The following is a 27,769-nucleotide window of genomic DNA, read 5'->3' on the forward strand; positions in this document are numbered from 1 at the left end:
TTCCCGTATGTTGCAGTTCAGAAATTGCCGTCACAGTAAAACACAAGATAAAGGCGTCTGATCTTAACAAACAGAACCTTTAGAGAAGCAGGCCGTGTCCACACAGAGAAGCATGCAAGTAGGGCCAGCAGTCAGTAGAAAAAGAGTAGAGCTTCGTCGATCGCCCGCATGACCAAGTAACTCAGATCTTAACCACCCAATCACCTGGTCAGTCAGAATGACTACCTCGAAATTCATTGTACAGACGTCCTCTCCATCGAGGTATACGAGTTATAACGGGAGATGGCGCTACAGACTGCCATATTGGATCCCCCAAAACATTAGCAAACTACTGTTTGCAGATGCTTCTTGCTCTCAATTTCTGTCATGACCACGCAACAGTTGTTTTAAATAGAAAATGCTACAGTGCTTTCGGAAATAACATCAGAGAGACGATTTTCTGCTCTCAGTTGCATATCTGATCCAATAATACGACGAATTTTGCTCCTTCATGTAACTTTGTTTTCCATATACGTTTTGAATAACCAAATAGAGAAGTAAACGATGTGAAAAGTCTGCTTTCGTAATCCAGCATTTTCTTTAATACAGGCTGGAAAAACCTGTTGGTCGGTCTGTGTCCTCTTCCCAAAAATGCTGAGAACATATATTGCTATGTTTGCTCGGTTCCCAATCTTTCCTCCTCACAGCGTTCACCTAGAGGGCTTTTAGAGTCGGATTTGTGGGAAATCTAAAGTCAAATTAACAGAAATAAATACACTACATGGAACTTAAAGCGCACTAGCAAAACTCATTCGTGTGGAAGAAAATAGCGCTTCAATTAGTCCATTTACTAATGAAATGTGATCCTTTCACTCTTTAGAATACAATCAAATTCATTAGAACATCCATAAAAGACACAAAAGGGCATTTTTGAGCAAAATATTTTCACCAGAAATTATTTGAGTCAACTACCATGGCGGACGTCGGCTCCAAGTTCGTGACGTCATGACAATTCCCCTTATTTTACCTCAAAGGCGCTTTTAATGTGCAGCCAAAGACGTGACTTTCCTAGCAGACGATAAGAGTGCACGGAATGTCTTTGCACCTCGTCAGCGGCTTACAATTCGCGTAGTGATAAATAATGCAAAAGACATTTTCTAACAGACGGCTTCCGAAAGTACAAATTATCTTCGTGTAAGAAAGAGGCGTTTTGAGACGTGCAAAAAGTCAGAAAAAGTCAGCTTATGTGAAGTGGGAGTGTAAAGCACAAGTTTTACACTGATTCAGGGGGTATTTATTCAACGTCAGAATGATGATTGTGATCTTAAATCAATATTTACAGTTTTTCCACATCAAAAAAACATGTGGCACGATACTGTCGCAAAATTAACAACTAAGTGAAATTCTTCAAAAGCGGACTTGTAGCTCCGAAGCTTTTAGAAGCGTACTACCGGAAACAGTAAGATGAAAACAGTTTATTCATATACTGCAAGCCTTAAATCGATTACCCTGCGGAATGGAGTTCAGATGATGGGACGGCTATCATATTTAGATTTTTCGTGTAGTCCTAAAGCACAATAGGCAGGCAACTGCAAAAACTGAATGGTTTTTCAAAACCGGACTTGTAGCTCCAAAATGCTTCGGACGTCGTAAAATCAATATACCGTAAACTAGTGATTGCAGATCTTTTATTATTAATTAAATATCGTAACATAACAGATACGTCCACATACAAAAATGTCAGTTAATAATGCTCAGTGATGTTCTCCAAATGACTTTAAAGTACTTTTCAGAATTTTCCAAGTAACATGTGCTGGAGAATACTTTAAACACTTGACATATTTCCCCTTCTTTTTGTGGTGATGTAGGTCAATGTCCAGTTATGTGGATGCGTTACTAATAGAGACAAGGCTTTAGCCTGTCGAGAACTACGACAGTTTTACAGTGCTTTACCTCCAATAGTCGCCTTACTATACGAGTTGTAGTTATTGTTGCTTCGTGTGGTCTCTTGCAGGGCGAATCTGCTGGACAGCAAGTTCGAGGTGATCAGCAAGACACCGAGCTTCACCGTCCACGGTGCCTTCGAAGGACGTGGAGCCCTTCTCACCTTTCCGCTAGTCGCCAATGGCCTCTTCTGGATCAACATGAGTAAGTGACTCATCCAACTCAGGAAATTTGTTGTTCTCATCTTCATCAACATTGTACATTCCTAACCCACCTCTCTCAGTAAAATGCTTATGTCACAGAGGGAGGTAGCGTGCTATTAATGCATGGATTTGTATTGGTAATTGACTAGGAACTCCTTAAGTGCGAGGTCACAAAAGGCCAACGATTTTTACGGCATTCGATGTCCCACATATTGTCTACCTTGCAACCGCAATATTGGCTGCTAATGGCAGCAGAGGGTGGGACTGCAGGTATCCAATGATGAGCACAGCATGACGCTACGGAGCGTAAGTGCTTAATCGACGAGTAACTCACAACAGTGTTACAGTGCTAGTGCTGTTGATCTAAATCAGAGCAATGCAACGATAAACAAAGTAAACATTACAATACATCTACAAAAAAATTTCGTCACAAAGGAACCCAGGGAATTTCGCAGTGTGTGAAGAAGTGGCAAATGAAATATTAGCGTTATTGCAAGATGAATCTGGGGAATGTGTGGTGTCGTATACACTCGACTGTGTACATGAGAAATACAATGATCTACATCTACATACATACTCCGCAATCCACCATACGGTGCGTGGCGGAGGGTACCTCGTACCACAACTAGCATCTTCTCTCCCTGTTCGCCTCCCAAACAGAATGAGGGAAAAATGACTGCCTATATGCCTCTGTACGAGCCCTGATCTCTCCTATCTTTTTGGTCTTTCCGCGAAATGTAAGTCGGCGGCAGCAAAATTGTACTGCAGTCAGCCTCAAATGCTGGTTCTCTAAATTTCCTCAGTAGCGATACACGAAATGAACGCCTCCTTTCCTCCAGAGATTCCCACCCGAGTTCCTGAAGCATTTCCGTAAACTCGCGTGATGATCAAACCTGCCAGTAACAAATCTAGCAGCCCGCCTCTGAATTGCTTCTATGTCCTCCTTCAATCCGACCTGATAGGGATCCCAAACGCTCGAGCAGTACTCAAGAATAGGTCGTATTAGTGTTTTATAAGCGGTCTCCTTTTCAGATGAACCACATCTTCCCAAAATTCTACCAATGAACCGAAGACGACTATCAGCCTTCCCCACAACTGTCATTACATGATTGTGCCACTTCATATCGCTCTGTAATGTTACGCCCAAATATTTCATCGACGTGACTGTGTCAAGCGCTACACTACAAATGGAGTATTCAAACATTACAGGATTCTTTTTCCTATTCATCTGCATTAATTTACATTTATCTATATTTAGAGTTAGCTGCCATTCTTTACACCAATCACAAATCCTGTCCAAGTCATCTTGTATTCTCCTACAGTCACTCAACGACGACACATTCCCGTACACCACAGCATCATCAGCAAACAGCCGCACATTGCTATCCACCCTATCCAAAAGATCATTTATGTAGATAGAAAACAACAGCGGACCTACCACACTTCCCTGGACCACTCCAGATGATACCCTCACCTCCGATGAACACTCACCATCGAGGACAACGTACTGGGTTCTATTACTTAAGAAGTCTTCGAGCCACTCACGTACTTGGGAACCAATCCCATATGATCGTACCGTAGTTAGGAGTCTGCAGTGGGGCACCGAGTCAAACGCTTTCCGGAAGTCAAGGAATATGTCATCCGTCTGATACCCTTCATCCATGGTTCGCAAGATATCATGTGAAAAAAGGGCGAGTTGCGTTTCGCAGGAGCGATGCATTCTAAAGCCGTGCTGATGCATGGACAGCAACTTCTCTGTCTCAAGGAAATTCATTATATTCGAACTGAGAATATGTTCGAGAATCCTGCAACAAACCGATGTTAAGGATATTGGTCTGTAATTTTGAGGGGTCGTCCTTCTACCCTTCTTATATACAGGCGTGACCTGCGCTTTTTCCAGTCGCTCGGGACTTTACGTTGGGCAGGAGATTCGCGATAAATGCTAGCTAAGTAATGAGCCAATGCAGTACAGTACTCTCTGTAAAACCGAATTGGAATCCCATCAGGACCTGGCGATTTATTTATTTTCAACCCATTCAGCTGCTTCAAAACCCCAGGGATGTCTATCACTATGTCCTCCATACGTGAATCTGTACGAGACTCAAACGGCGGTATGTTTATACGATCCTCCTGCGCGAAAAATTTCTCAAATGCTAAATTTAAAATTTCAGCTTTCGTTTTGCTGTCTTCCGTTGCCAGGCCAGCCTGATCAGTGAGTGACTGGATGGAAGCCTTCAACCCGCTTACCGATTTTACGTAAGACCAGAATTTCCTTGTGTTTTCAGCAAGATCTTTTGCTAAGGTATGACGGTTGTAGCGGTTTAATGCTTCGCGCATCGCTCTTTTTACAGCAGCACGAATCTCTCCTAACGTTGGCCTGTCCTCATTCTCCCGATCTTTCTTGTACCGCGAGTGCAACTGCTTTTGGTTCCTGAGCATTCTCCGAATTGCGCTGTTAAACCACGGTTGGTCTTTTCCGTCCGTAACCCACTTTTTTGGCACATACTCGTCCAATGCGTGATTCACAATGTGTTTAAAATTTGCCCATAATTCTTCCACGTCCGTCGTACCGGAAGTAAATGAAGTCGATTCATTTACTAAGTGGGATGCTAACAACTGCTTATCTGCCCTTTCTAGTAAGAATACTCTCCTAGCCTTCTTGACCGACTTTTTAACTTTCGTAACTATAGTCGTAATGACAACATCATGATCACTAATCCCTGTCTCAACACTGACAACGTCGATGAGGTCTGGTCTGTTCGTGGCTACCAGATCTAAAATATTTCCATTCCGCGTTGGCTGTCGATTTAGCTGCTCAAGACAGTTTTCGGATAATGTGTTCAAAAGTAATTCACACGACGGCTTGCCTGTACCACCTGTAATGAATCCATAGACATCCCAGTCTATACTAGGTAGGTTGAAGTCGCCTCCGACTAATATAGCATGAACCGGGTACTTCTGCGATACAGAATGTAGACTTCCTTTGAATGATTCTAGAACTGTCACGGTGGAACCTGGTGGCCGGTAATAACACCCCACAATTAACTTTATTTCCCCTAGCCCTGTTAAACGTGTCCAGATAACTTCACAATCACACTCTACTCCGACCTCAGTAGACACAATATTTTTGTCAACTGCAATGAAGACACCACCTCCTACGGTGTCTAACCTGACTTTCCGATACACGTTTCAACCCTCACTAAATATTTCAGAACTTCCTACCTCAGGGTTCAGCCAGGTGTCAGTCCCGAGAATAATTTGCGCGCAGCACGCTTCCTGGAGGGCAGTAAATCCAGGAACTTTATTCCGAACACTCTGAAAATTTACTGCTGATATCTTGATAGCTGAAGTGTCTTTACACTGAGCGCATCCTGATTTCCCTGCCTGCTCGTCGACTGGTGAGTGTTCATCAGGACACCTCGCACTACTGCCTAGCCTAAAAAAACCCCATGTGCACGCCACGATGTGTGGTTACTAAGTGAAAGTGGTACTGAAACAGAAGTCGAACCATGTAGTTCACCGTCCTTATCGGACAGGGAGCTGCAAATTCCGTCTCCAGTGAAGAGTTGTAAAGGACACTCGTTGTCCAAGGAACGGGTACTAAACATAATTATTACATGAAAGATTGTCCGCGGTGTAGTAATAAAAAAAAGATTATGAACAGATTTCGAGTAAGTCCGCAGCAGTATGATTCTGCAGCGCAAAAGAAAAAAACAAAGGATATTCAAGGGAAGACAAGGCGCACTTGCTACAAAAACGGTGTTTGCGCGTTTCAAGGATCTTCGATACAATTTAGAGGGTGTGTATAATGTGACCTACTAGTTTATGCACATCAAATTGCGCCTGACATAAATTATAGTAATTTGAAGGGAAGCAGTGGATGGTAGCATAACTTCAAACAGTGCTGCAGACTTGAAAGGCGTAAGATAACGAAATTTCAAACAAAGCGTCAAGTTCAGATGCACAGCGAACTGCGGAATCGCGCGAACATTTGTAGATGGGATAAACATACTTATCCCATCGTTCAGTAACGAATTTGTTTTCAACTCCGACCAATCGGGATTTGAAGAGGAAATGCATATGAAAGGAACCCTGGATATGAGAAGTACCAAAAGAGTCGTATCAAGCTCAACTAACATCGATGCCTTAATGCATTCGTACACATTTGTGCCAACTGTTAATCTGGATGGTAAATTGGCTGGAACTTCATTTATTGTGCTGCAAGAAGCTGGAGGTGCTCTGCCTCCTACGATTTTTTCTCGTAGGTGATCTTGCACGGGCAGTAGGAAATATTGATGTCACAGCAAGCAAGTATGGAAAAATGGGCATAAAAGAACTACAGGCTATGGTATGAGCACTGTTTTTGGCCAATAGCTGGCCAAAATAACTTGCTTTTGTTTCATTAATGGTCTTCGTACAAAAATCTTACTCCTTTAGATTATTCGATCTGAAAAGTGTGTGACACTGCAGTTCATACCAGCTCGAAACACTAGACAAATTCAGCCGCTGGATGTTTATTTTATCCGTACGTATAAAATACATTATCGTGCTATCTGTAGCTACTTGATGAAGGAACCAGTTTCACGATATCCTTCACGACAGACTGTTTCGTATTCGGTTGCATGTCATCACATTCCATCAATTATCACCCCGTTACACCAACATCATTCTATATACATTATTTAAGAGTGGATATCTAGCTGAACGTCCTGCACGGTTTCTGACTACCCAAGGAGTTCGCCTTTGATCTTGATGGTGCGAATCTTTGTGATCACTGTGGCGCGTCGTTTTTCATTCATTGTATGTGGTGCAAGTTAATGGTTTGTTTTGAAAGTTTTTTCAATTTGGACTATGTCAGTTTTGTGAAGTGTGATACATACATCCCATAGATGAGTAAGCTCTGCACCTCCCGGACTTTCAAATGAGCCTTACTAAAGACTGAACTTGTGGTTTCGCACTCAAGGAATTCCTTGTGAGTGAAATGGCAGTAACGTTCGTTTCCACTTTCTGTCCGCACTGTTCCACACCTCTGAACGTCCACGCCTGCCGCGCCGAAGCTTATAGAAAGAAGCCTATTGCCGGGAAAATGAAGACAACAACAGTACATTCATATGCTGCAAGCCTTAAGTCGATTACCTTGGAGAACGGACTTCTTTACCGTCCGGCTTACGATATCCAGATTTGTAACGGTATTCGTAAACCACAACAGGCAGGTTTCTGAATGGTTTATTCCATAAGGTCGCGGCCGACTGATTCCCCGTCATACGATCACTAAAAGTGGTGTCCACGTCTACAGGACTTCTGTTCTATTATTCTTCTTTCTGTGGAGAAGGACTCAAATCCCCATACAACGATCCTGGTTTAGGTTGTCTTTGGCTTTTCTGAGCACATCGGGTTAACTATGAATTTTTCATTCAAACTTGCTTTAAAGAAAGAACACTGCCGATTCCTGCTCAACGTCATTTTATTAGGCTGGTGCCTAAGTTCATAGCGTTTTTTCATAAGCCTAAGAAACACAACACAGACGCATAACAGAAACTTTAGCGATCAATAATATATTCTCCTTCACTGTTTACAATAGTCTGCCAACGCTGCAGTAACTTCTCGATTACGCGAGCATAGAAATCACGTGGTCTTGAGGCGAAGAACTCGTCGAGCCATGTCTCGAGCACATTTTCATCCAGAAAGGAAGTATCTTGAAGGTTGTTTCATAGAGAGCGGAAAAGATGAATGTATTTCGCCATTCTAGTATAATGCAGGTGGGCGTTATCGCGGAGTACCGTCGTTTTTCCGCGCGGAGTGGTCGTGGGGTTTGAGGCGCCATGTCACGGATTGGACGGCCACTCCCGCCGGAGGATAGAGTCCTCCCTCGGCATTGGGTGTGTGTGTTGTTCTTAGCATAAGTTACTTTAAGTAGTGTGTCAGTATAGGGACCGATAACCACAGCATCTTGGTCCCTTAGGACTACACACACATTTGAACCACCGCTTCACATGTACATCTACATCTACATGGTTACTCTGCAATTCGCACTTAAGTGCCTGGCAGACGGGTCATCGAACCATTTTCATACTACTTCTCTACCATTCCACTCTCGAATGGCGCGTAAGAAAAAGGAACACCTAAATCTTTTCGTTCGAGATCTGATTTCTTATTTTGTTATGATGATCATTTCTCCCTACGTAGCCGGCCGAAGTGGCCGTGCGGTTAAAGGCGCTGCAGTCTGGAACCGCAAGACCGCTACGGTCGCAGGTTCGAATCCTGCCTCGGGCATGGATGTTTGTGTTGTCCTTAGGTTAGTTAGGTTTAACTAGTTCTAAGTTCTAGGGGACTAATGACCACGGCAGTTGAGTCCCATAGTGCTCAGAGCCATTTGAACCATCTCCCTACGTAGGTGTCAACAAAATATTTACGCATTCGGATGAGAAAGTTGATGATTGAAATTTCGTAAACAGATTTCGCCTCAAAGAAAACCGCCTTTGTTTCAGTGACTGCCACCCCAACTCGTGTATCATATCAATGATATTCTCACCTCTATTGCGCGATAACACGAAACGAGCTGCCCTTCTTTGCACTTTTTTGATCTCCTCCGCCAATCCTACATGATAAGGATCCCATACCACGCAGCAACATTCCAGAAGAGGACGGTCAAGTGTAATGTAGGCTGTCTCTTTAGTGGGTTTGTCACATCTTCTAAGTGTTCTGCCAACAAAGCGGAGTCTTTGTTTCGCCTTCCCCACAATATTATTTATGTGGTCTTTCCAATTTAAGTTGCTCATAATTGTAATTCCTAGGTATTTAGTCGAATTGACAGCCCTTAGATTTGTGCGATTTACCGTATACCCAAAATTTATTGGATTTCTTTTAGTACCCATGTGGATGACCTCCCACTTTTCTTTGTTTAGTGCCAATTGCCACTTTTCGCACCATACAGAAATTCTCTCTAGATCATTTTCTAATTGGAATTGATCGTCTGATGAATTTACTAGGCTGTAAATTACAGCGTCATCTGCAACAATCTAAGGAGGCTGCTCAGATTATCACCTAGATCATTTATGTAAATCAGGAACAGCAGATGGCCTATGACACTACCTTGCGGAACGCCAGATATCACTTCTGTTCTACTCGATCATTTACCGTCTATCACTACGAACTGTGACCTCTCTGAGAGGAAATCACGAATCCAGTCATACAACTGAGACGTCACTCCATATGCACGCAATTTGATTAATAGTGGTTTGTGAGGAACGGTATCAAAAGCCTTCTGGAAATCTAGGAATATGGAATCGATCTGAGATCCCTTGTCGACAGCACTCATTACTTCACAAGAATAAAGAGTTAGCTGTGTTGCACAAGAACGATATTTTGTGAATCCGTGTTGCTTATGTATCAATACGTCACTTTTCTTCAAGGTGATTCATAATGTTAGAGTACAGTATATGTTCCAAAATCCTACTGCAAATTGAGGACAGTGATATGGGTCCGTAATTCATTGGGTTACTCCTATTCCCCTTCTAGAATATTGGTGTGACCTGTGCTACTTTCCAGTCTTTACGAACAAACCTTTCGTCAAGTGAGCGGTTGTATATGATTGCTAAGAAAGGCGCTATTGTGTCCTCATACTCTGAGAGGAACCTGATTGGTATACCATCTGGACCGGAAGACTTGACTTACTTAAATAGTTTGAGTTGTTTAGCAACATCTAAGGTATCTACATTTATATAACTCATGCTAAAAGTTTCACGCAGTCTTCATCTACATCTATACTCCGCAAGCCACCCAACGGTGTGTGGCGGAGTGCACTTTACGTGCCACTGTCATTACCTCCCTTTCCTGTTCCAGTCGCGTATGGTTCGCGGGAAGAACGACTGCCGGAAAGCATCCGAGCTCTCGAATCTCTAATTTTACATTCGTGATCTCCTCGGGAGGTATAAGTAAGGGGAAGCAATATATTCGATACCTCATCCAGAAACGCACTCTCTAGAAACCTGGACAGCAAGCTACACCGCGATGCAGAGCGCCTCTCTTGCTGAGGCTGCCATTTGAGTTTGCTAAACATCTCCGTAACGCTATCATGCTTACCAAATAACCCTGTGACGAAACGCGCCGCTCTTCTTTGAATCTTCTCTATCTCCTCTGTCAACCCGACCTGGTACGGATCCCACACTGATGAGCAACACTCAAGTATAGGTCGAACGAGTGTTTTGTAAGCCACCTCCTTTGTTGATGGACTACATTTTCTAAGGACTCTCCCAATGAATCTCAACCTGGCACCCGCCTTACCAACAGTTAATTTTATATGATCATTCCACTTCAAATCGTTCCGCACGCTTACTCCCAGATATTTTACAGAAGTAACTGATACCAGTGTTGTTCCGCTATCATATAATCATACAATAAAGGATCCTTCTTTCTACGTATTCGCAATACATTACATTTGTCTATGTTAAGGGTCAGTTGCCACTCCCTGCACCAAGTGCCTATCCGCTGCAGATCTTCCTGCATTTCGCGGCCATTTTCTAATGTTTCAACTTCTCTGTATACTACAGCATCATCCGCGAAAAGCCGCATGGAACTTCCGACACTATCTACTAGGTCATTTATATATATATTGTGAAAAGCAATGGTCTCATAACTCCCCTGTGTCAAGCCAGAGGTTACTTTAACGTCTGTAGACGTCTCTCCATTGAGATCAACATTCTGTATTCTGTTTGCTAAAAGCTCTTCAGTCCAGCCACACAGCTGGTCTGGTATTCCGTAGGCTCTTACTTTGTTTATCAGGCGACAGTGCGGAACTGTATCGAACGCCTTCCGGAAGTCAAGGAAAATGGCATCTACCTGGGAGCCTGTTTCCGGGTCTCATGAACAAATAAAGCGAGTTGGGTCTCACACGATCGCTGTTTCCGGAATCCATGTTGATTCCTATAGAGTAGTTTCTGGGTTTCGAGAAATGACATGATACGCGAGCAAAAAACATGTTCTAAAATTCTAAAACAGATCGATGTCAGAGATATAGGTCTATAGTTTTGCGCATCTGCTCGACGACCCTTCTTAAAGACTGGGACTACCTGTGCTCATTTCCAATCATTTGGAACCTTCCGTTCCGCTAGAGACTTGCGGTTCACGTCTGTTAGAAGGGCAGCAAGTTCTTTCGCGTAATCTGTGTAGAATCGGATTGGTCACCCGTCAGGTCCAGTGGACTTTCCTCTGTTGAGTGATTGCAGTTGCTTTTCTATTCCTTTGACATTTATTTCGATGTCAGCCATCTTTTCGTTCGTGCGAGGATTTAGAGAAGGAGCTGCAGTGCGGTCTTCCTCCGTGAAACAGCTTTGGAAAAAGGTGTTTAGTATTTCAGCTTTACGCGTGTCATCCTCTGTTTCAATGCCATCATCATCCCAGAGTGTCTGGATATGCTGTTTCGAGCCACTTACTGATTTAACGTAAGACCATAACTTCCGAGGATTTTCTGTCAAGTCGGTACATAGAATTTTACTTTCGAATTCATTGAACGCTTCACGCATAGGCCTCCTTACGCAAACTTTGACATCGTTTAGCTTCTGTTTGAGAGGTTTTGGCTGCGTTTAAACTTGCAGTGAAGCTCTCTTTGCTTTCGCAGTAGTTTCCTAACTTTGTTGTTGAACCACGGTCTTCCTGGAGGTTGTTCTTCGATTACATCTGCAAGACATCTCTGTTGTTGCAATAAATGTCATCAGTGATGGTTACACGTAGGGGAAGCATTTCGTAGTACACCACACCTTCTCTGATCCACCAGACGCATAATGTTATCTTTTGTGAATTTGTGCTGGACTGCTGGACTGTGTACGGGGAGCTGTTGCTTTTTTTTTGGGGGGGGGGGGTCTCAACCATTTCTTTATTTTCCTTATGTCAACATAAAGACACCATTTCTCGTCACAAATGACGATATAGGATACGAACGGTCTATGATGTTTATGAGCCAATTGATGACGGGCAAGCGGACATGGACATTTGGCCACCCGCTGAATTTTGTGATTTTGGCTTGGAGCATGCTGTATCCACACACCCAGTTTCTGAACCTTCTCCAATGCATGAAAATGTTGCACCGTGGTGGAATGATTACAATTCGTCACGTTTGCCAGTTCTCGTGTACACCGCGTGCATCATTGTGGATTAATGCATTTAAACTATTTTCATAAAACTCCGAAGGTCTTCCTGAAATTGGAGAGTCACGATCTGATTTCTCCAGCTGGCACTACATTTTCTACACATTCTTATATATCTGATCAGTTTTTTTTTTTTTTTAGAGGTATTGGAGTTCACTGTGTAGAAATTCCATTCACAGAATGCACTGTTTGGTCATGTGAGACGTACAAATAGCTTCGTCAAAAATCGTGAAGAGAATAATCTGTCGTCTTGTTCAGCAGTTCGTTCCAGAATTTGGTCTATGAAGTTAAATTCAAACAAAGACAAACATTTCTTTACCTCCGACTCTGTGAGATCAGTTTTCATTTCCTGTGGTAACAGGTCACTGTTGAGTACAAAGCAGGACACAACACTAGTCGCTTCAGCACCAGTTTCTCATTACGTACCGAGCGAGGTGGCGCAGTGGTTAGCACACTGGACTCGCATTCGGGAGGACGGCGGTTCAATCCCGTCTCCAGCCATCCTGATTTAGGTTTTCCGTGATTTCCCTAAATCGTTTCAGGCAAATGCCGGGATGGTTCCTTTGAAAGGGCACGGCCGATTTCCTTCCCAATCCTTCCCTAACCCGAGCTTGCGCTCCGTCTCTAATGACCTTGTTGTCGACGGGACGTTAAACACTAACCACCACCACCATCTCATTACGTTACATTGAATCTAGGCTGTCGGGCACAGCGGATGTTGAAGCATGACGCGTTACACACCTCAAGGCGACGTGCTGCTGTCTCCAGTCACAGTCAAGCCGGGCACCTCACAAACCGTCGTTCTGTCCACATCACCCTGGGATTTTCGCTACCATTTCTGTTACAAATGTATCGTGTAAGAATCCTGTTGAACGGAATACAATAATACGGTTATACTTTAGGAGGTAGGATAAAGACTAAAACTTTTCAACTATGTTATTGATCAAATGTATTTAAATATAATAGTAAACAGCTTTAACCCCCATATGATACTCGTTAATAAGGCTGTTACTATTATTCTGTCCTGCTTCCTTCGAAATGATGATATGATTTCGTAGAGACTTCGAGGAATAAGGAAGAAAGAGTAGGAATAAAGCCCCGTCCCGTCGAGAATGTCATTAAAAACGATCTTGGGTCCCTTACTGTTCTTAATATGTACTAATGACTTGCCACTCTGTATTCAACCAGTTGGAAAGCTAGTTCTTTTTGCTTATTCTAAAATTATGGTAATAACACCCATCAAACCGGAGTTAGCAGATTAAACTGTAAACAACGTCATTCAGAAAATTATTAAGTTGTCTGCAAGTAGAATTCATTATACTGGGTGGCCCAAAAAGGATGGTCGGATTTGAACTGCGTAGTACCATTGAAAGGTGAGGAGGGGGGACCACTGCCGGCCGTCTGCAAGTCGGCCATTACACCCAGTTTGCCACGAGATGGCGCAGTGGACGGTCGAGCATCGTGTTTTTGCTGTGGAACAGTTTTTCAGAAATGATTAATCGTTTATTACTGTGCAACGATTGTTTCGACAACGTTTTGGTGTAGCGCGTGATGGACCCATTCCAGATCGCAGATCCATATCACGTTGGGTGACTGCATTCCGGACAACAGGGTCTGTCAAAAGTGGTAAATCTATAGGGCGTACACGTACGGCAGTTACTCCACAGAACATTGATGATGTTAGAGCGTCAGTGCTGCAAAGCCCGCGTCGTTCCACTAGGCGTCGTGCTCAAACTTTAGGCCTCAGCCGTAGTTCGTTGCAGCGTATTTTAAGCCGTGAGTTACAGTTTCACCCATACAAAATTATGATCACGCAAAAGCTGTATGATCGTGATTTTGAGCAGCGAAGACGATTTTGTGAATCAATGCTTGACATCTTGTACTCTAATAATGATGTTGTGCTTCTTATGTCAGATGAAGCCCATTTCCATTTAGACGGCTATGTCAATAAACAAAACTGCAGGTACTGGGCAGCAGATAATCCCAGAGAATTGCACCAAAAGCCTCTTCATAGTGCTAAGGTAACAGTCTGGTGTGGAATTTCAAGATTGGGGATTGCTGGTCCTTATTTTTTTGAGGAGAACAACGCTACAGTCACAGTGACCTCGAAACGTTACGTTAACATGCTACGTAGCTTTTTGGTGCCGAAACTGCGAGAGTTACATGTAAATCGAGATCGAATTTGGTTTCAACACGACGGGGCCACGGCCCACACAGCCAATGACTCCATGTGTGTTTTAAGGCGGATGTTCCCCCACCACATCATCTCGCGTTTTGGAGATGTCCACTGGCCCGCGAGATCACCTGACCTCTCAGCCTGTGATTTTTTTCTTTGGGGATACCTAAAGTCAAAAGTCTACGTACAGAAGCCCCGAAACTTAATTGATCTGAAGGAGGCAATCAGTGCGGAAATTATGGCAATTCAAGAAGAAACAATAGTGAAAGTGATGGAAAATTTCGAGGAAAGACTTGTGGAATGCATCACCGAGGAAGGACACCATCTTCCGGAAGTCATTTTCCGTACATGATTTTTTGTGGTTAGTTCTTGTAATTGGGTGCCTGGGAGCATTTAGTTACGTAATTGAATAAAATTAATTTGTAAAACTGATGGAGTTATAGTTATTTAAAATGTGACCATCCTTTTTGGGCCACCCTGTATTTTGATAAAAACGCAGTATGTACAGTTCTGTAAAGTAAATGGCTTAAACACAGTATGTACAGTTCTGTACAGTAAATGGCTTAACACAATTAATAAATACAGACTTTGAACAGAAGTCTGTAGCTAAGGCAGAATATTCCAGATTTTGGGTGTGTGCAATGAGGAGAGACTGAATTGGAAGAAACTCATTGATGATCTGCTGAAACGTTTGAGTTCAGCTACTTAGGCTATTCGGGCTATTGCTAATTTTGGCGTTAAGCGTATGAGTAAATTAGTTTTATATTCCTGTTTTCGTTCACAGCTTTCGCGTGGAATCATATTTTTGGATAGTTTATCAACAAGGAAAAACGTATTTATTGCACAAAAGCATGTAATCAGAATAATAGCTGGAGCCCACCCAAGAACATCTTGCAGACATTTATTTAAAGAAATAGGGATATTCATGGCAGCTTCACGATATATATATACATATATTCACTTATGAAATATACTATTAATAATCAATTCCAATTCAAAAGCAATGGCAGTGTGCATAGGTACAGCACTAGGAGAAAGGCTGATCTTCACTATCTTAGGTTAAATCTAACTGGCATAGAAATGCGTAAATTATGCTGCCACAGAAGTCTTTTGTCACTTACCAGATAGTTTCAAAAGTCTGACAGATAGCCAACCAGCATTTGAAAACAAATTAAAACAATTTCATAATGAAAACTCCTTCAACTCAATGGAATTTTTAGACACAAATTTGCAATTTTGCAGTTATTTAAAAAAACTGAATTACGTCATCCGTAAAGGAACCTTTTGTTAAACTGACACGTTCCCCATCATTAGGAAGTGTCGTGTTCATGATCTATAGAACAAGTATTAATCTAATGTAATCTAACAAAACTTACTCATACATGGTACACTTTTCATGGCCGGTGTTTGCGAAATAGCTTATATTTGATTTATGGGCATAATGTCATAGTCCAAGGCAGAAAATTATTCCTTGGATCACGGCTTTATGCCCATAAATTGAATATCAGTAAAATTTACTCAGTTTCAAGCAGCGTCAGCTCTGGTAATGTAGTCGGTGTTTCGACAGCTGTCACCATCGTTTTCCTCAGGAGCAAACTACTGACTATCAGTTTGTAGGTAACAGTTACATTCATATTCTTTTCCCTGCAGAATGAATCAAAAATATAGCACTTCACAAAATTAATATACGTTTTCTTAACCCTGAACTGTTCATAATGTGAAATACAGAGTCTAGACTGATAGATCTGTGAAGGGCTATGATGAAAAGCTTTTTCCTTGAAAAGTAAACATTCTTGCACATCCTTCAAATGTATTTTCCAGATCATTTTGACCCCACTCTTCCCTGTAAAACTTTCATTGCATACTAATAAGGTAAGATATATCGATCTACGGAAGAGCTTAGTGTTTAACCTATGTAAACAGTGAGGTATAAATGATATCAGGGTCAAGGACTATATGTAGTCCGTCGTCACTGTACCTTCTATATTCCCCATTCACTGAACTACTTTCCTCCGTTAAGGATACCCTTCTCAAGGATCAAATATCACGATGGACTTCATCCTAAATAACGTCTTTTACCAGTCATCAAACGAATTTGGTCTAAGGTGATACCAGATCCACACACCACATTAGTCATGCACGTAGAGGAGGAACTCTCGTGAACAATGTGCATGAACTGATAACTAAAATTATGAGTGAGACTGCAGCAGCATCACCGTTCATATTTTTCGTGGAGTATTAAGTGCATAACATGCATCAGATCATTCTCGCCTTAGTCTCGTTCCAGACTACCTCTTGGATACAGAAGCAGGGAAGGTATGAGCAGTTGCAGTTTTGACCACAGTAGAATGTGGAATACAACTCAGGCTCACGTCAACTTGTGAAGTATACAAGTGGGATCACTTCTCATTTTGGTTTCTTATATCTAATTGATCTAGGGATCAAAAAGCATGGAGCACTTAATGGGATACATTAAAGAGTGTGAGTAATTACCAGGCAAAAATGTGCCATATGCAAGAGTTTCCCAAATAGATTACCCAGGCGTGGGGAAACCAAAGTTACCATCAAACCAAACAACTAACAATGTCGGTGACGAAAGAAGTGCCGGTTATACTTTTTTTCATGTAACCGAATAAGATGTGAGTATATAGTTTTAATACAGTACTAGTTTAAGATGGAAAACAGCGAAGGATCAGTACCAGTAGATAACAGTATGTAGCGTAACCTCACATATGAACAAAAGAGGGGAGACGAAAATAGCTTAAATCTTATTGTAGGTTTTTATTTAGTAGTAGATGTATTCGGCCACGCTTCGCTGCGACTAAGTCTGCTTTGATGGAAAGGAAATAAAAATCACGCGTTTCTAATACGTATGGAAACTGAATATACGTCCTAATCTCCTTCTCTGCGTGTCTCTGTCGACCTATCCATCTCCTACTCCTTCCCCTCCTTCTGTCCATCTTCTCTTCTCCTCTCTCTCTTTCCATCTTCTCCTGTCCCCTCTCTCTACCTCTCTGTGCGTCACCTCCTCCCCCCTCTGTCTGTCCAGTTTTTCCTCCCCCCTTTCCCTCAATCTCCTCCTGGCCCCTGACTCTGTCCATCTCCTCCTTTCCGTTTTTTGTGTCCATTTCCTCACACACCTCCGTCCATCTCCTCTTCCCATCTCTCTCTCACCTAGAGCCTAGTTTTTGTTATTGCAAATTCAGATTCTGTAGCAGTATCCTAACCATAAACCAATAAGCCACGAATAAAACTTTCTTGTTTGCTAACAACGTTTCACTGTTGTATATTTTACACATATATCTATATATTAAAAAGTATATAGTCTATACGTGTTTAAACGTTTATTACAGTAATGTGTAAAAATTTGAAGTAAATCACAAAAGTATATTCCGAGATTTTTCGTAACAATGTTCTACTTTATTATATTACATATGTCTCTTTATTTTATATGTATTAAAATATACATATATTAAAGGAATATGTACCTAATAACACGCCCGCATTTGAATTCAACGTTGTGTCAAAATTTCAAAGCTATTGGTCAAGAACTTTCGGAGATAAACGTTTTTGAATAAATAAACATTTATATTTTTATTTATATAGACCAGTTGTAAGGTTAAAATTAACCGTATGAACAGTAAATAAGCTTAGAAACAACACAAAAATGTTCATCTTAATTCCAATTTTAACAACTGCAGTGAAGAAAGACAGGTGAAGTTTTTGCTGTAAATTAGCTGTTCATAACCCGCTACAGTTTCTAGAAACAGACTACCAATGGAGACACAGTGCTGAATAAAAAAAATAACAAATATTCTGATCAATCATAAAAGAGTGTGTGCAGAGTGAAGGCGAGACGTAATGTTGTTGTCCGCAGCCGACGTGACGGCCGTGTGGATCCTGTTCTACCACACAGAAGCGCGGCAGGACGGCAAGAGCTACATTGCCTTGGACGAGTTTGGGCTGGACGTCATCCCTTCGGATGTGAGCTACAAATTCGGCGAGCAGCTTGATGGCGACAATGAACTAGGTGAGTTCGCCTTCTCACCAGCAATCAGCTAATCTTGCATCGACGAAACGAAAAACTGCTACAGAGCTTCAGTTTCATCTGTCCTACTACACTTTACCTGCCTCTCACCCCCCCCCCCCGCCCCCCACTACCCTGCCTCACTCTATTTACACACACACACAAACAGTTGTTTTTGAAGGGGGGGGGGGCAGGATTAATGTATTCGAGTGATACGTTACTACCATTTCCGTATTCACGTAAGGCAACATGAGACAGTAAAACGCGCACTATTATAAATGAAAATGTACTGCTTCACAGTACGACAAATAGGTTTAGCTCTGTAAAAATATGGTGTTATTTCTTTATTTAGGAGTAATTTGTGTATGACTGTAGTAATAGAAACAGCTGCCATTACATTAGATTTGCACTTCTTAAGGTGATGAAACTGGAGCTTTTCCAGAAAGAATTTTTTAAATATCGTTACATTTATTCAGCAGGCTGCACACTATAACGCAGTCCTAAGGCACAGCTACGCGTTTCAAGGGTCATGCTCTCATCATCTGCTCGTTGCAGTTAGGCTTTCATCAAGTAAATAAAAGATAAAACAACTACGAACTTCTCCCGACTGGTCAGCGTGGCCATTCGGAACTTCTATGCTAATGTTTCGATAGATGAGACGATTGACATTACCTAAAAAAATTTCCTCGATTAGAAAAATATGGCTCGAACCAGGAAACGGTAGTGTTTGTCGTATTGCTGCAGCTGGTGTCGAAGTTTTGCTCTCATTTAACAATAAATTTTACATCCACAAGAATGGTTTAGTAACATTCTGGGCACAAGGATAGGTATTTTCCGCAATAACTTGGTAGAGAAAGTTTTAAGGTCTGACAGCTCGTTGGTAAGTATAATAATTTATTATAAACATTATGTTGATAGGTTGTTGCTCGTGGTGGAAATGAAGATGGCGTTGATAAAATTGTCAGTATATTTAATGGGTTCGATGATGAAATTAGCTCCACTGGTGAGCTCTAAAATAACAGCCGTTTTCAAATTTTAGACCCAGATGTAATCAGCCATGGCGATTTACATGTTTTTAAACTCTTTAGAAACATTACTGCAACAACTGTTGTGATTACAAACTAATCGTGCCCTACAAGAACCTGTAAAGAAGCCGCATTAGAAGTTTAATGCAAAGGGCGGCGAATGTACCAGTTGTAGTAGAAAAGAGACTGAACGAGATAAACATTACTAAGCAGGTAGCAGGGAACAACTGTTACTATATAAATTTGAGTAATTGGATTATACACTCGGAAAGGATGAAAGATAAAGCGGGACGAGCTAAGGATGGAAGGGGATGTTACAGAAAAATAATAGAGACATCGACGAATACTCTTAAACCATACAATGTAAAGTTAGGCATTCGCAGTGAAGAACTTAGTCAAATATAACTTAAAACACGCGACACGAAGTATATCGGACAGACAGAGAAAATATCCTCGACGATATATAAATAACACAATGTTGTCTTTAGACTGCGCGTTTATGGAAAAGCGGTAATAGTCCAGCATGTTTATCAGGCAGGCCACGTACTAAAATGAAGAGGGTTTAAAGTATTGCATACAGAGAACAAGAAATAGAATCTTGACCTACGTGAAGAACTCGAAATAAGAATTCACCAGGACATAGCTGGTGTTTCAATATGAATATCGAAATTTTAAGGCTTTGTATCATTTATTAGATTCAGCTTACAAAGGGCGGCAATGTGCCATCAAATAAAATAACAAATCAAACAGTTTTGTTTGGATACCTAACACCGGCTGTCTTTTCAAATGAAAGAGTGAGGGACGACTAAGGGTGACTGAAGAACGTATTGAAAGCATGAACTGAGCGAGGTGACTCAGTGATTAGCGCAATGTTCTCGCATTCGAAAGGACGACTGTTCAAATCCCCGTCATGTCATACAGATTTAGATTTTCCGTGATTGCCCTAGATAGCTCTAACTAAATGGTTTCTTTGAAAGGGCATCGCCGATTTCCTTCCCCATCCTTCCGTAATCCGAGCTTCTGCGCCGTCTCTAATGACCTCGCTGTCGACGGGACGCTAAACTCTAATCTCCACCTCCTCCCTTGAACGTCAGAGAGTCTTTCACGCATAGCCCCAAGAAATCAGTTCGGAAGCAATTCCAGTGACGTCTCTATGGAGACTTTTAAGGAGACGTTTACGACGACGTCCTTACCGTTAGCAGAATCTACAAGTCTACAGACCGCAGTTTACGTGCCAACTTCGCAAACGAAACATTGCAGATTGACGAATATTTTCTGGATCGCGTCGTCTTGAGTGATTAATAGACATTTCGGATAAGTGGAAATGTGAACACACAGTGTAGATATCTTGGGGTTAGCAAATCCCCACAAGATGTTACAGATGCAACGAGACTCGTTGCAACAATTGCTAAAGACACACTGATTGCGGTTAGGGAAGAACTTTCGTATCGACTCCATGTGTGGCGTCTGAGGAACGGTGCTCATATTGTACACCTGTAATAGAAACTGTTTGAATTGTTCTTTCATTTGACGTATTATATATAATTATAAGATGAATGTAATAAACGTAACAAAGACTTAAAACGTCGATATTCATTATGAAACACCCGCTATTTGATAATGTTTTTAACATTCAAACTGGAGGTATAAAGAATTCCTTAATGGTTTTATGGATCTTTCCATCCATCCACATCCATTCACATGGTTACTCCGCAATTCACACTTAAGTGCCTAACAGAGGGTTCATCGAACCATTTTCATACTACTTCTCTACCATTCCACACTCGAATGGCGCGCGGGAAAAAGGAACACCTAAATTTTTTCGTTCGAGCTCTGATATGTATTATTTTATTATGATGATCATTTCTCCCTACGTAGGTGGGTGTCAACAAAATATTTTCGCATTCGGAAGAGAAAGTTGGTGATCGAAATTTCGTAATTAGATCTCGCCGCAAAGAAAATCGCCTTTGTTTCAGTGATTGCCACCCCAACTCGAGTATCATATCAGTGACACTCTCACCCCTGTTGGGCGATAACACGAAACGAGCTGCCCTTTTTTGCACTTTTTTGATGTCCTCCGTCAATCCTACATGGTAAGGACCCCATACCACGCAGCAATATTCCACCAGAGGACGGACAAGTGCAATGTAGGCTCTCTCTTTAGTGGGTTTGTCGCATCTTCTAAGTGCCCTGCCAACAAAGCGAAGGCTTTGTTTCGCCTTCCCCACAATAATATCTATGTGGTGTTTCCAATTTAAGTTGCTCGTAATTGTAATTCCTAGGTATTTAGTCGAATTGACAGCCCTTAGCTTTGTGCGATTTATCGTATACCCAAAATTTTTCGGATTTCTTTTAGTACGCATGTGGATGACCTCCCACTTTTCTTTGTTTAGTGCCAATTGCCACTTTCCGCACCATACAGAAATTCTCACTAGATCATTTTGTAGTTGGAATTGATCGTCTGTTGATTTTACTAGACGGTAAATTACAGCGTCATCTGCAAAAAATCTAAGGGGGCTGCTCAGATTATCACCTAGATCATTTATGCAAATCAGGAACAGCAGATGGCCTATGACACTACCTTGCGGAACGCCAGATATCATTTCTGTTCTACTCGATCATTTACCGTCCATCACTACGAACTGTGACCTCTCTGAGAGGAAATCACGAATCCAGTCACACAACTGAGACGATACTCCATAAGCACGCAATTTGATTAATGGTGGCTTGTGAGGAACGGTATCAAAAGCCTTCTGGAAATCTAGGAATATGGAATCGATCTGAGCTCCCTTGTCGACAGCACTCGTTACTTCATGGGAATAAAGAGCTAGCTGTGTTGCACAAGAACGATATTTTCTGTATCCGTGTTGGTTACGTATCAATAATTCTTTTCTTCAAGGTGATATTAGTATGAACACAACACACAAAAAAATATTCATACATATCTAATGTAAAAATACGATACAGTAAGGTCGCAGTGTAAGATATATGTGTTAGACGGTGGCACAACCAAATGATGTTATCTTTGGAATGAGAGGTAACAGTTGTTAACCGTGTACTTATTATTCAGGACTAGCCATTGTACTGGAAGTCAACCGATGGAACAACAAGAGGACAGGGCTGGACACGTTTTTGAAGAGCTGACACACTGGTGAATGAGCGTTAGTGAGCTATAACAAAATAGGAATGTCCCTAATATTACTCCTACCCAACATGACAGTGTTCATATAAAATTGAACAACAAAAATCGATTATGTTTCAAAGTGAAGTAAAACCAAAAAATTTTTAATTGGGGGGAAAATGATATGTTTCTCATGAATTGAGTATAAGATCTCTAGTACGTTATCTCAGAATAATTAAAAACATAAAAATTTGAATGTTCTCAAAATTCATCCACAATAGATCTAGAATGACATAACACGTTCAGAAATGTAAACAAATGCCAGCCAACACGCATTTGTCAGATTTAAAGCTTTCACGCAATCTAAAAGCCTCACCAATGAAAATCTACTTACTCTTTCCTGATTTGTCGTGATCTGTTGAATAAATGGCGGACTGCAGATGACAGTCCACTCAGCAAACACGTTACTGCACTGTTTGCATTTCATAATTTTAAAGTTACTTTATGATATGATAGTCGACGACAGGAACAACTTCAATACGCGTATATTTTGACTTTACAATCCGCGATTTGCATCGAAAACAGACCGCGCAATGCACGGTAAACATAGATTACAGCTGTTGCTACGGACCGTCGTGCTTACTCATGGCGATATTCAGATTCTGCACGTATCTCCAGATTCCTTTGTAGCCACTACACATAGTGACCTATCGATTACATTCCAAAACTCGGCTCCATTTAGCATATTGCATTAATTACGATTTCAAATTAATATACAATTTTGTTCAAGTAGAAATGTTTAACAACACAACGGCAGAAAATGAAAAACAGCAATTCCATAGATAGCAGCCACAGAACGTAGAAACACAAAACCGGTACTATTGTAATCTCTTACATGAGAAAATGGATAAAGATACATAGAACTAAAGTAGTATCTTCACTTAGTTGGAAATGAACGGAAAGACATTTTAAAGTAAGAGAAGGGCTTTTTGTGTAAGTTATGGCGGCTAATTTACATACTCAAGCACTTCTGAATGATAATTTACTCGTGGACAGCCAGATGATGAGCGCGCATGGTTCGAAACGCGTAGTTGTGCGTTAACATTGCTTCATTGTGTGTGGTATGCTGAAATTACTTTACTCTTGGAAATCTTAGTAAGACCTGCAAAGGTGTTGACTATTCCAGCGCTGTCCCAGCAATGTGTTCTCTCCGCTTGAGTGTTTCAAGCGTGTGCTCCTTTGCACTGCTGTGCCACCATGCTGGACAGGCTCGCAGCTACGTTTCTAAATTTGCCTTGCTCTTGCTCTGCCCACAGGTACCGCCATGAACATGTTCCTGAACGAAAACTCGCACGAGATCTTCAACCAGCTGAAGCCTCGCACGACGCGCATCTTCAGTCAACTGTTCCGAGACGTGGCTAACCAGGTTCTCGGCAGCTTCCCGGAAGACGTGCTGCTACCAGAGTAGGGGTCACCGGGACACTCAGCACTCAGCATTTGACATCAAGAAAAGGCGGCTCGTCCGCAACGACATGCCTGTCGTGCTCACACTTGAATCGGCTACGGTCACAGCGACAGTACAAATCCTTGTTGTTGGCGGTTTATGTCACCACACAAGTAGGCTGTTACTCCCACACGTGTGCCGCTCGAGTTACAGACGACGAAGAACAGTATTATGTCCGCGATACCGCTTTCTTTATCTATATTTATCAGACTGCTTGCAGTACGCTGCCGTGGCAGATGCAAGTAATCTGCGTTATAAATAAAGAGTGGATGTGATAGTAAAAAGTAATACTGATTTTCCTTCCAAGAAGTGCATCGACGCTTATTAAACAGAATATATCTGGTGTATTTCGTTACGGAGTGATAACTTCCAACAGCAACTTACGGAGTGATAACTTCCAACAGCAACAAACATGTCCCTTCAACAGAAGGTTATTTTCAGGAGTAAATATCCTTAATAGTCATAGTAGAAGATACCGATATGGCTTATAACACTTAATGCAGCTGCGGTGCAAATATGTGTTATTCCGTTGTGATTTTAATACAGCTCAGGATTTATGAATTTTTTATAGTTAAATACGTTTATTATTTTCTGGCGGTATGGAATCGTGTGGCAAACTAGCAAAAAAAATAACAAGTCGAAAAATGGCACCTTTAGCTCACGTCACAGAAAAATGTGTGTGAAGTGCCACAACGTACGCGAAAAATGTAATGGAATTTACTGCCAACAATATTTACCTGAAATTTGGAGAATGCTTATACTATTTCAATATAAGTTTTATATAATTAATTTTGTAAGTCTAGTACTAAATTTTTTAACTGTGTTGCTGTTCTTGTCGAGGTGCGATTTATAGATCTGCAAGTCAGAATATTTTCCGAAAAGAATGAGTTTTAAAACTTCAGTTTATCAGCATTTGCACTGAAATAAAATGTTTACATGTTAAGTTCATATACGTGGATGAAAATGACAAAATGATAGAAAGTTGATTAATAGAACACGTGTGAAAGAATGTAGTACTGTACTGCTGCAACGACACTAGGGACGTAGATAGCAACCAAATGCCAACATTACCTCTTTTCGTGCCTAACAGTCAATCATTTTGTTATTTTGATCTAGATATAGCAAACATCTGTAAATAGCAGTACTTTGTATGAAATACGTATGTTCAAATATTGTATGTCCTATCTTTGGGCAATAATTATGGCTGCAGTATGCCTGGTAAGCAAGGGTAATACAGTTTTATACTGAAACTATTCCCAAAATCCTCTAACGTTACATTTTAAGCAGCTATAAGAACTACTACATGTTTATTTTTACAGATGAATCATATGAGGCGATAAAACTATTGGAGCAGTAACGAGACGCTACCATCACAAATCACCATATCGTATATGCAATATACCAACTGGAAACACGTCAAAAATTGTCTGCAGGATCTTTAACCCTTAAAAATGGCTCTGAGCACTATGCGACTTAACTTCTGAGGTCATCAGTCGCCTAGAACTTAGAACTAATTAAACCTAACTAACCTAAGGACATCACACACATCCATGCCCGAGGCAGGATTCGAACCTGCGACGTAGCGGTGGCTCGGCTCCAGACTGTAGCGCCTAGAACCGCACGGCCACTCCGGCCGGCTTTAAACCTTAGATATTAATGAAAATACACTAGCATTCTCCTGAAACCTACAGAAATGGAAGTTAGGGGCATAACTATTGGGTTCTCATTAGCACGTCGCGCCCAAATTTCGCGTTTATTAGGAACAGATTACACTAACCCCCCCACCCTCTGCAGTTGAGGTTTCGACAGGGTAGCGCTCGGCTTAGAGGTGGCCCATTCGAATGCTGATGATGGAAGAAACTTTCATGGTTGCTATTCTGGCATATTGGATCGTAAAGTTCGGCGGCCCTTTTGCTGGCAATCGAGAAGAGAAGGTTATACGCTGACGCCAAATTCCACCCTCCCCCATTCCTTCAACATCATCACTATCATCGTTGTACAAGACAAACAACATTACTCTAATCCCTCCTCGACTACAGTCATCTGCCCTTACGTATAAGAAAAATCTCTAACACTTCGCGAAGGAAGAAAACCCTTCCGGCTGTGCTGCAGAACCAACACTTGACAGTCTCCCAGCGAACGACGTCCCTAAAGTTTACTTTTACTTTTTAAGAGCAGATTGCGGCTGAGAAACTTACCGTTAGAACCTAAGCAGTCAGTCATCCAAGTCGAATGACCGTCCGAAAATCACAAGCTGACTAGGCAATCAAATAGATCTTGAACATCTCCTCATAAGGCAAATTTGGCTCAGTTCAGTGAAATCAATAGCGCATCGTGCTTCGGTATCGTAGGAAAGGTTTGTGCTAACTCACCCTGCTCTCTTCCACAGCTCTTGGAATTCCAGGCGGCGAAAATGAAAGGAGGCTTGCTGCGACAGTCATACATATTAACTGGCCTCCGGGATTTTAAATCGATATCCTACCCAGTATCCGATAGTGTTGGGTGATGGTAACGCGCGGGAGTTCGGTCAATATGTATGTTACTAAATGTCTGCCCTGTAACAGTCGTCGAACTCAAGACTAGATGTAAACTTCTTACATCTTGATGCAGCGTCAGCGTCTGCTAAATCAGTATTCCGACAAGTTGGAGCTACAATCGGACTTTATTATCCTTTTACTATCCATCTGACAAGAGATTAGCATATGTCTTTACGTTTGACTAGCACCCAGTTCAAAAAGTAACATTCAACCTATTACGCCGAAGAGCCAAAGAAACTGGTACACATGCCTAATATCGTGTAGGGCGCCCGCGAGCACGCAGAAGTGCCGCAACACGACTTGGCATGGACTCGGCTAATGTCTGAAGTAGTGTTGGAGGGAACTGACACCATGAATCATGCAGGGATGTCCATCAACCTGTAAGAGTACAAGGGGATGGAGATGTCTTCTGAACAGCATGTTGCAAGGCATCCCAAGTATGCTCAATAATGTTCATGTCTGGGCAGTTTGGTGGCCAGCGATAGTGTTTAAACTCAGAAGAGCGTTCCTGGAGCCACTCTGTAGCAATTCTGGACGTGTGGTGAGTCGCATTGTCCTGCTGGAATTGCCCAAGTCCGTCGGAATGCGCAATGAACATGAGTAGATGCAGGTGATAGGCAGGATGCTTACGTACGTGTAACCTGTCTGAGTCGTATCTAGATGTATCAGGGATCCCATATCATCCCAACTGTACACACCATTACAGAGCGTCCACCATCTTGAAAAGTCCCCTGCTGACAAACAGGGTCCAAGGATTCATGGCTGTCTCCATACCCGTACACGTTCATCCGTTAGATACAATTTGAAACAAGACTAGTCCGACCGGGCAACATGTTTCAAGTCATCAATAGTCCAGTGTCGGTGTTGAAGGGCCCAGGCGAGGTGTAAAGGTGTCATACAATCATCAAGGGTACAACAGTACGTCTTCTGCTCCGAAAGCTCATATCGATGATGTTTCGATGAATGGGTCGCCTTCCGACACCTATTGATGGCCCAGCACTGAAATCTGCAGCAGTGTACGGAAGGGTTGTACTTCTGGCACGCTGAACAACTCTCTTCAGTCCTCGTTGGTCCCGTTCTCCGGCCTCAGCGATGTCGGAGATTTGATGTT

The 27,769-nt window shown here is 41.8% G+C and overlaps 1 protein-coding gene across 1 annotated transcript in view; it reads left to right on the top strand.

Annotated features, from left to right (window-relative positions):
- The window catches only part of LOC126236683 (protein takeout-like), a 175,397-nt gene extending 150,044 nt beyond the window's left edge, over positions 1 to 25,353 (top strand). The window contains exons 4-6 of the mRNA XM_049946172.1: positions 1,994 to 2,127; positions 18,322 to 18,474; positions 23,934 to 25,353. Coding sequence (XP_049802129.1) covers positions 1,994 to 2,127; positions 18,322 to 18,474; positions 23,934 to 24,085 — 439 coding nt within the window. The 3' untranslated portion in view covers positions 24,086 to 25,353. The remainder of the gene's footprint in view (positions 1 to 1,993; positions 2,128 to 18,321; positions 18,475 to 23,933) is intronic.
- Positions 25,354 to 27,769: the final 2,416 nt, after the last annotated feature.

Source organism: Schistocerca nitens, chromosome 2 (assembly GCF_023898315.1).
Source record: "Schistocerca nitens isolate TAMUIC-IGC-003100 chromosome 2, iqSchNite1.1, whole genome shotgun sequence".
Lineage (NCBI taxonomy): Eukaryota > Metazoa > Arthropoda > Insecta > Orthoptera > Acrididae > Schistocerca > Schistocerca nitens.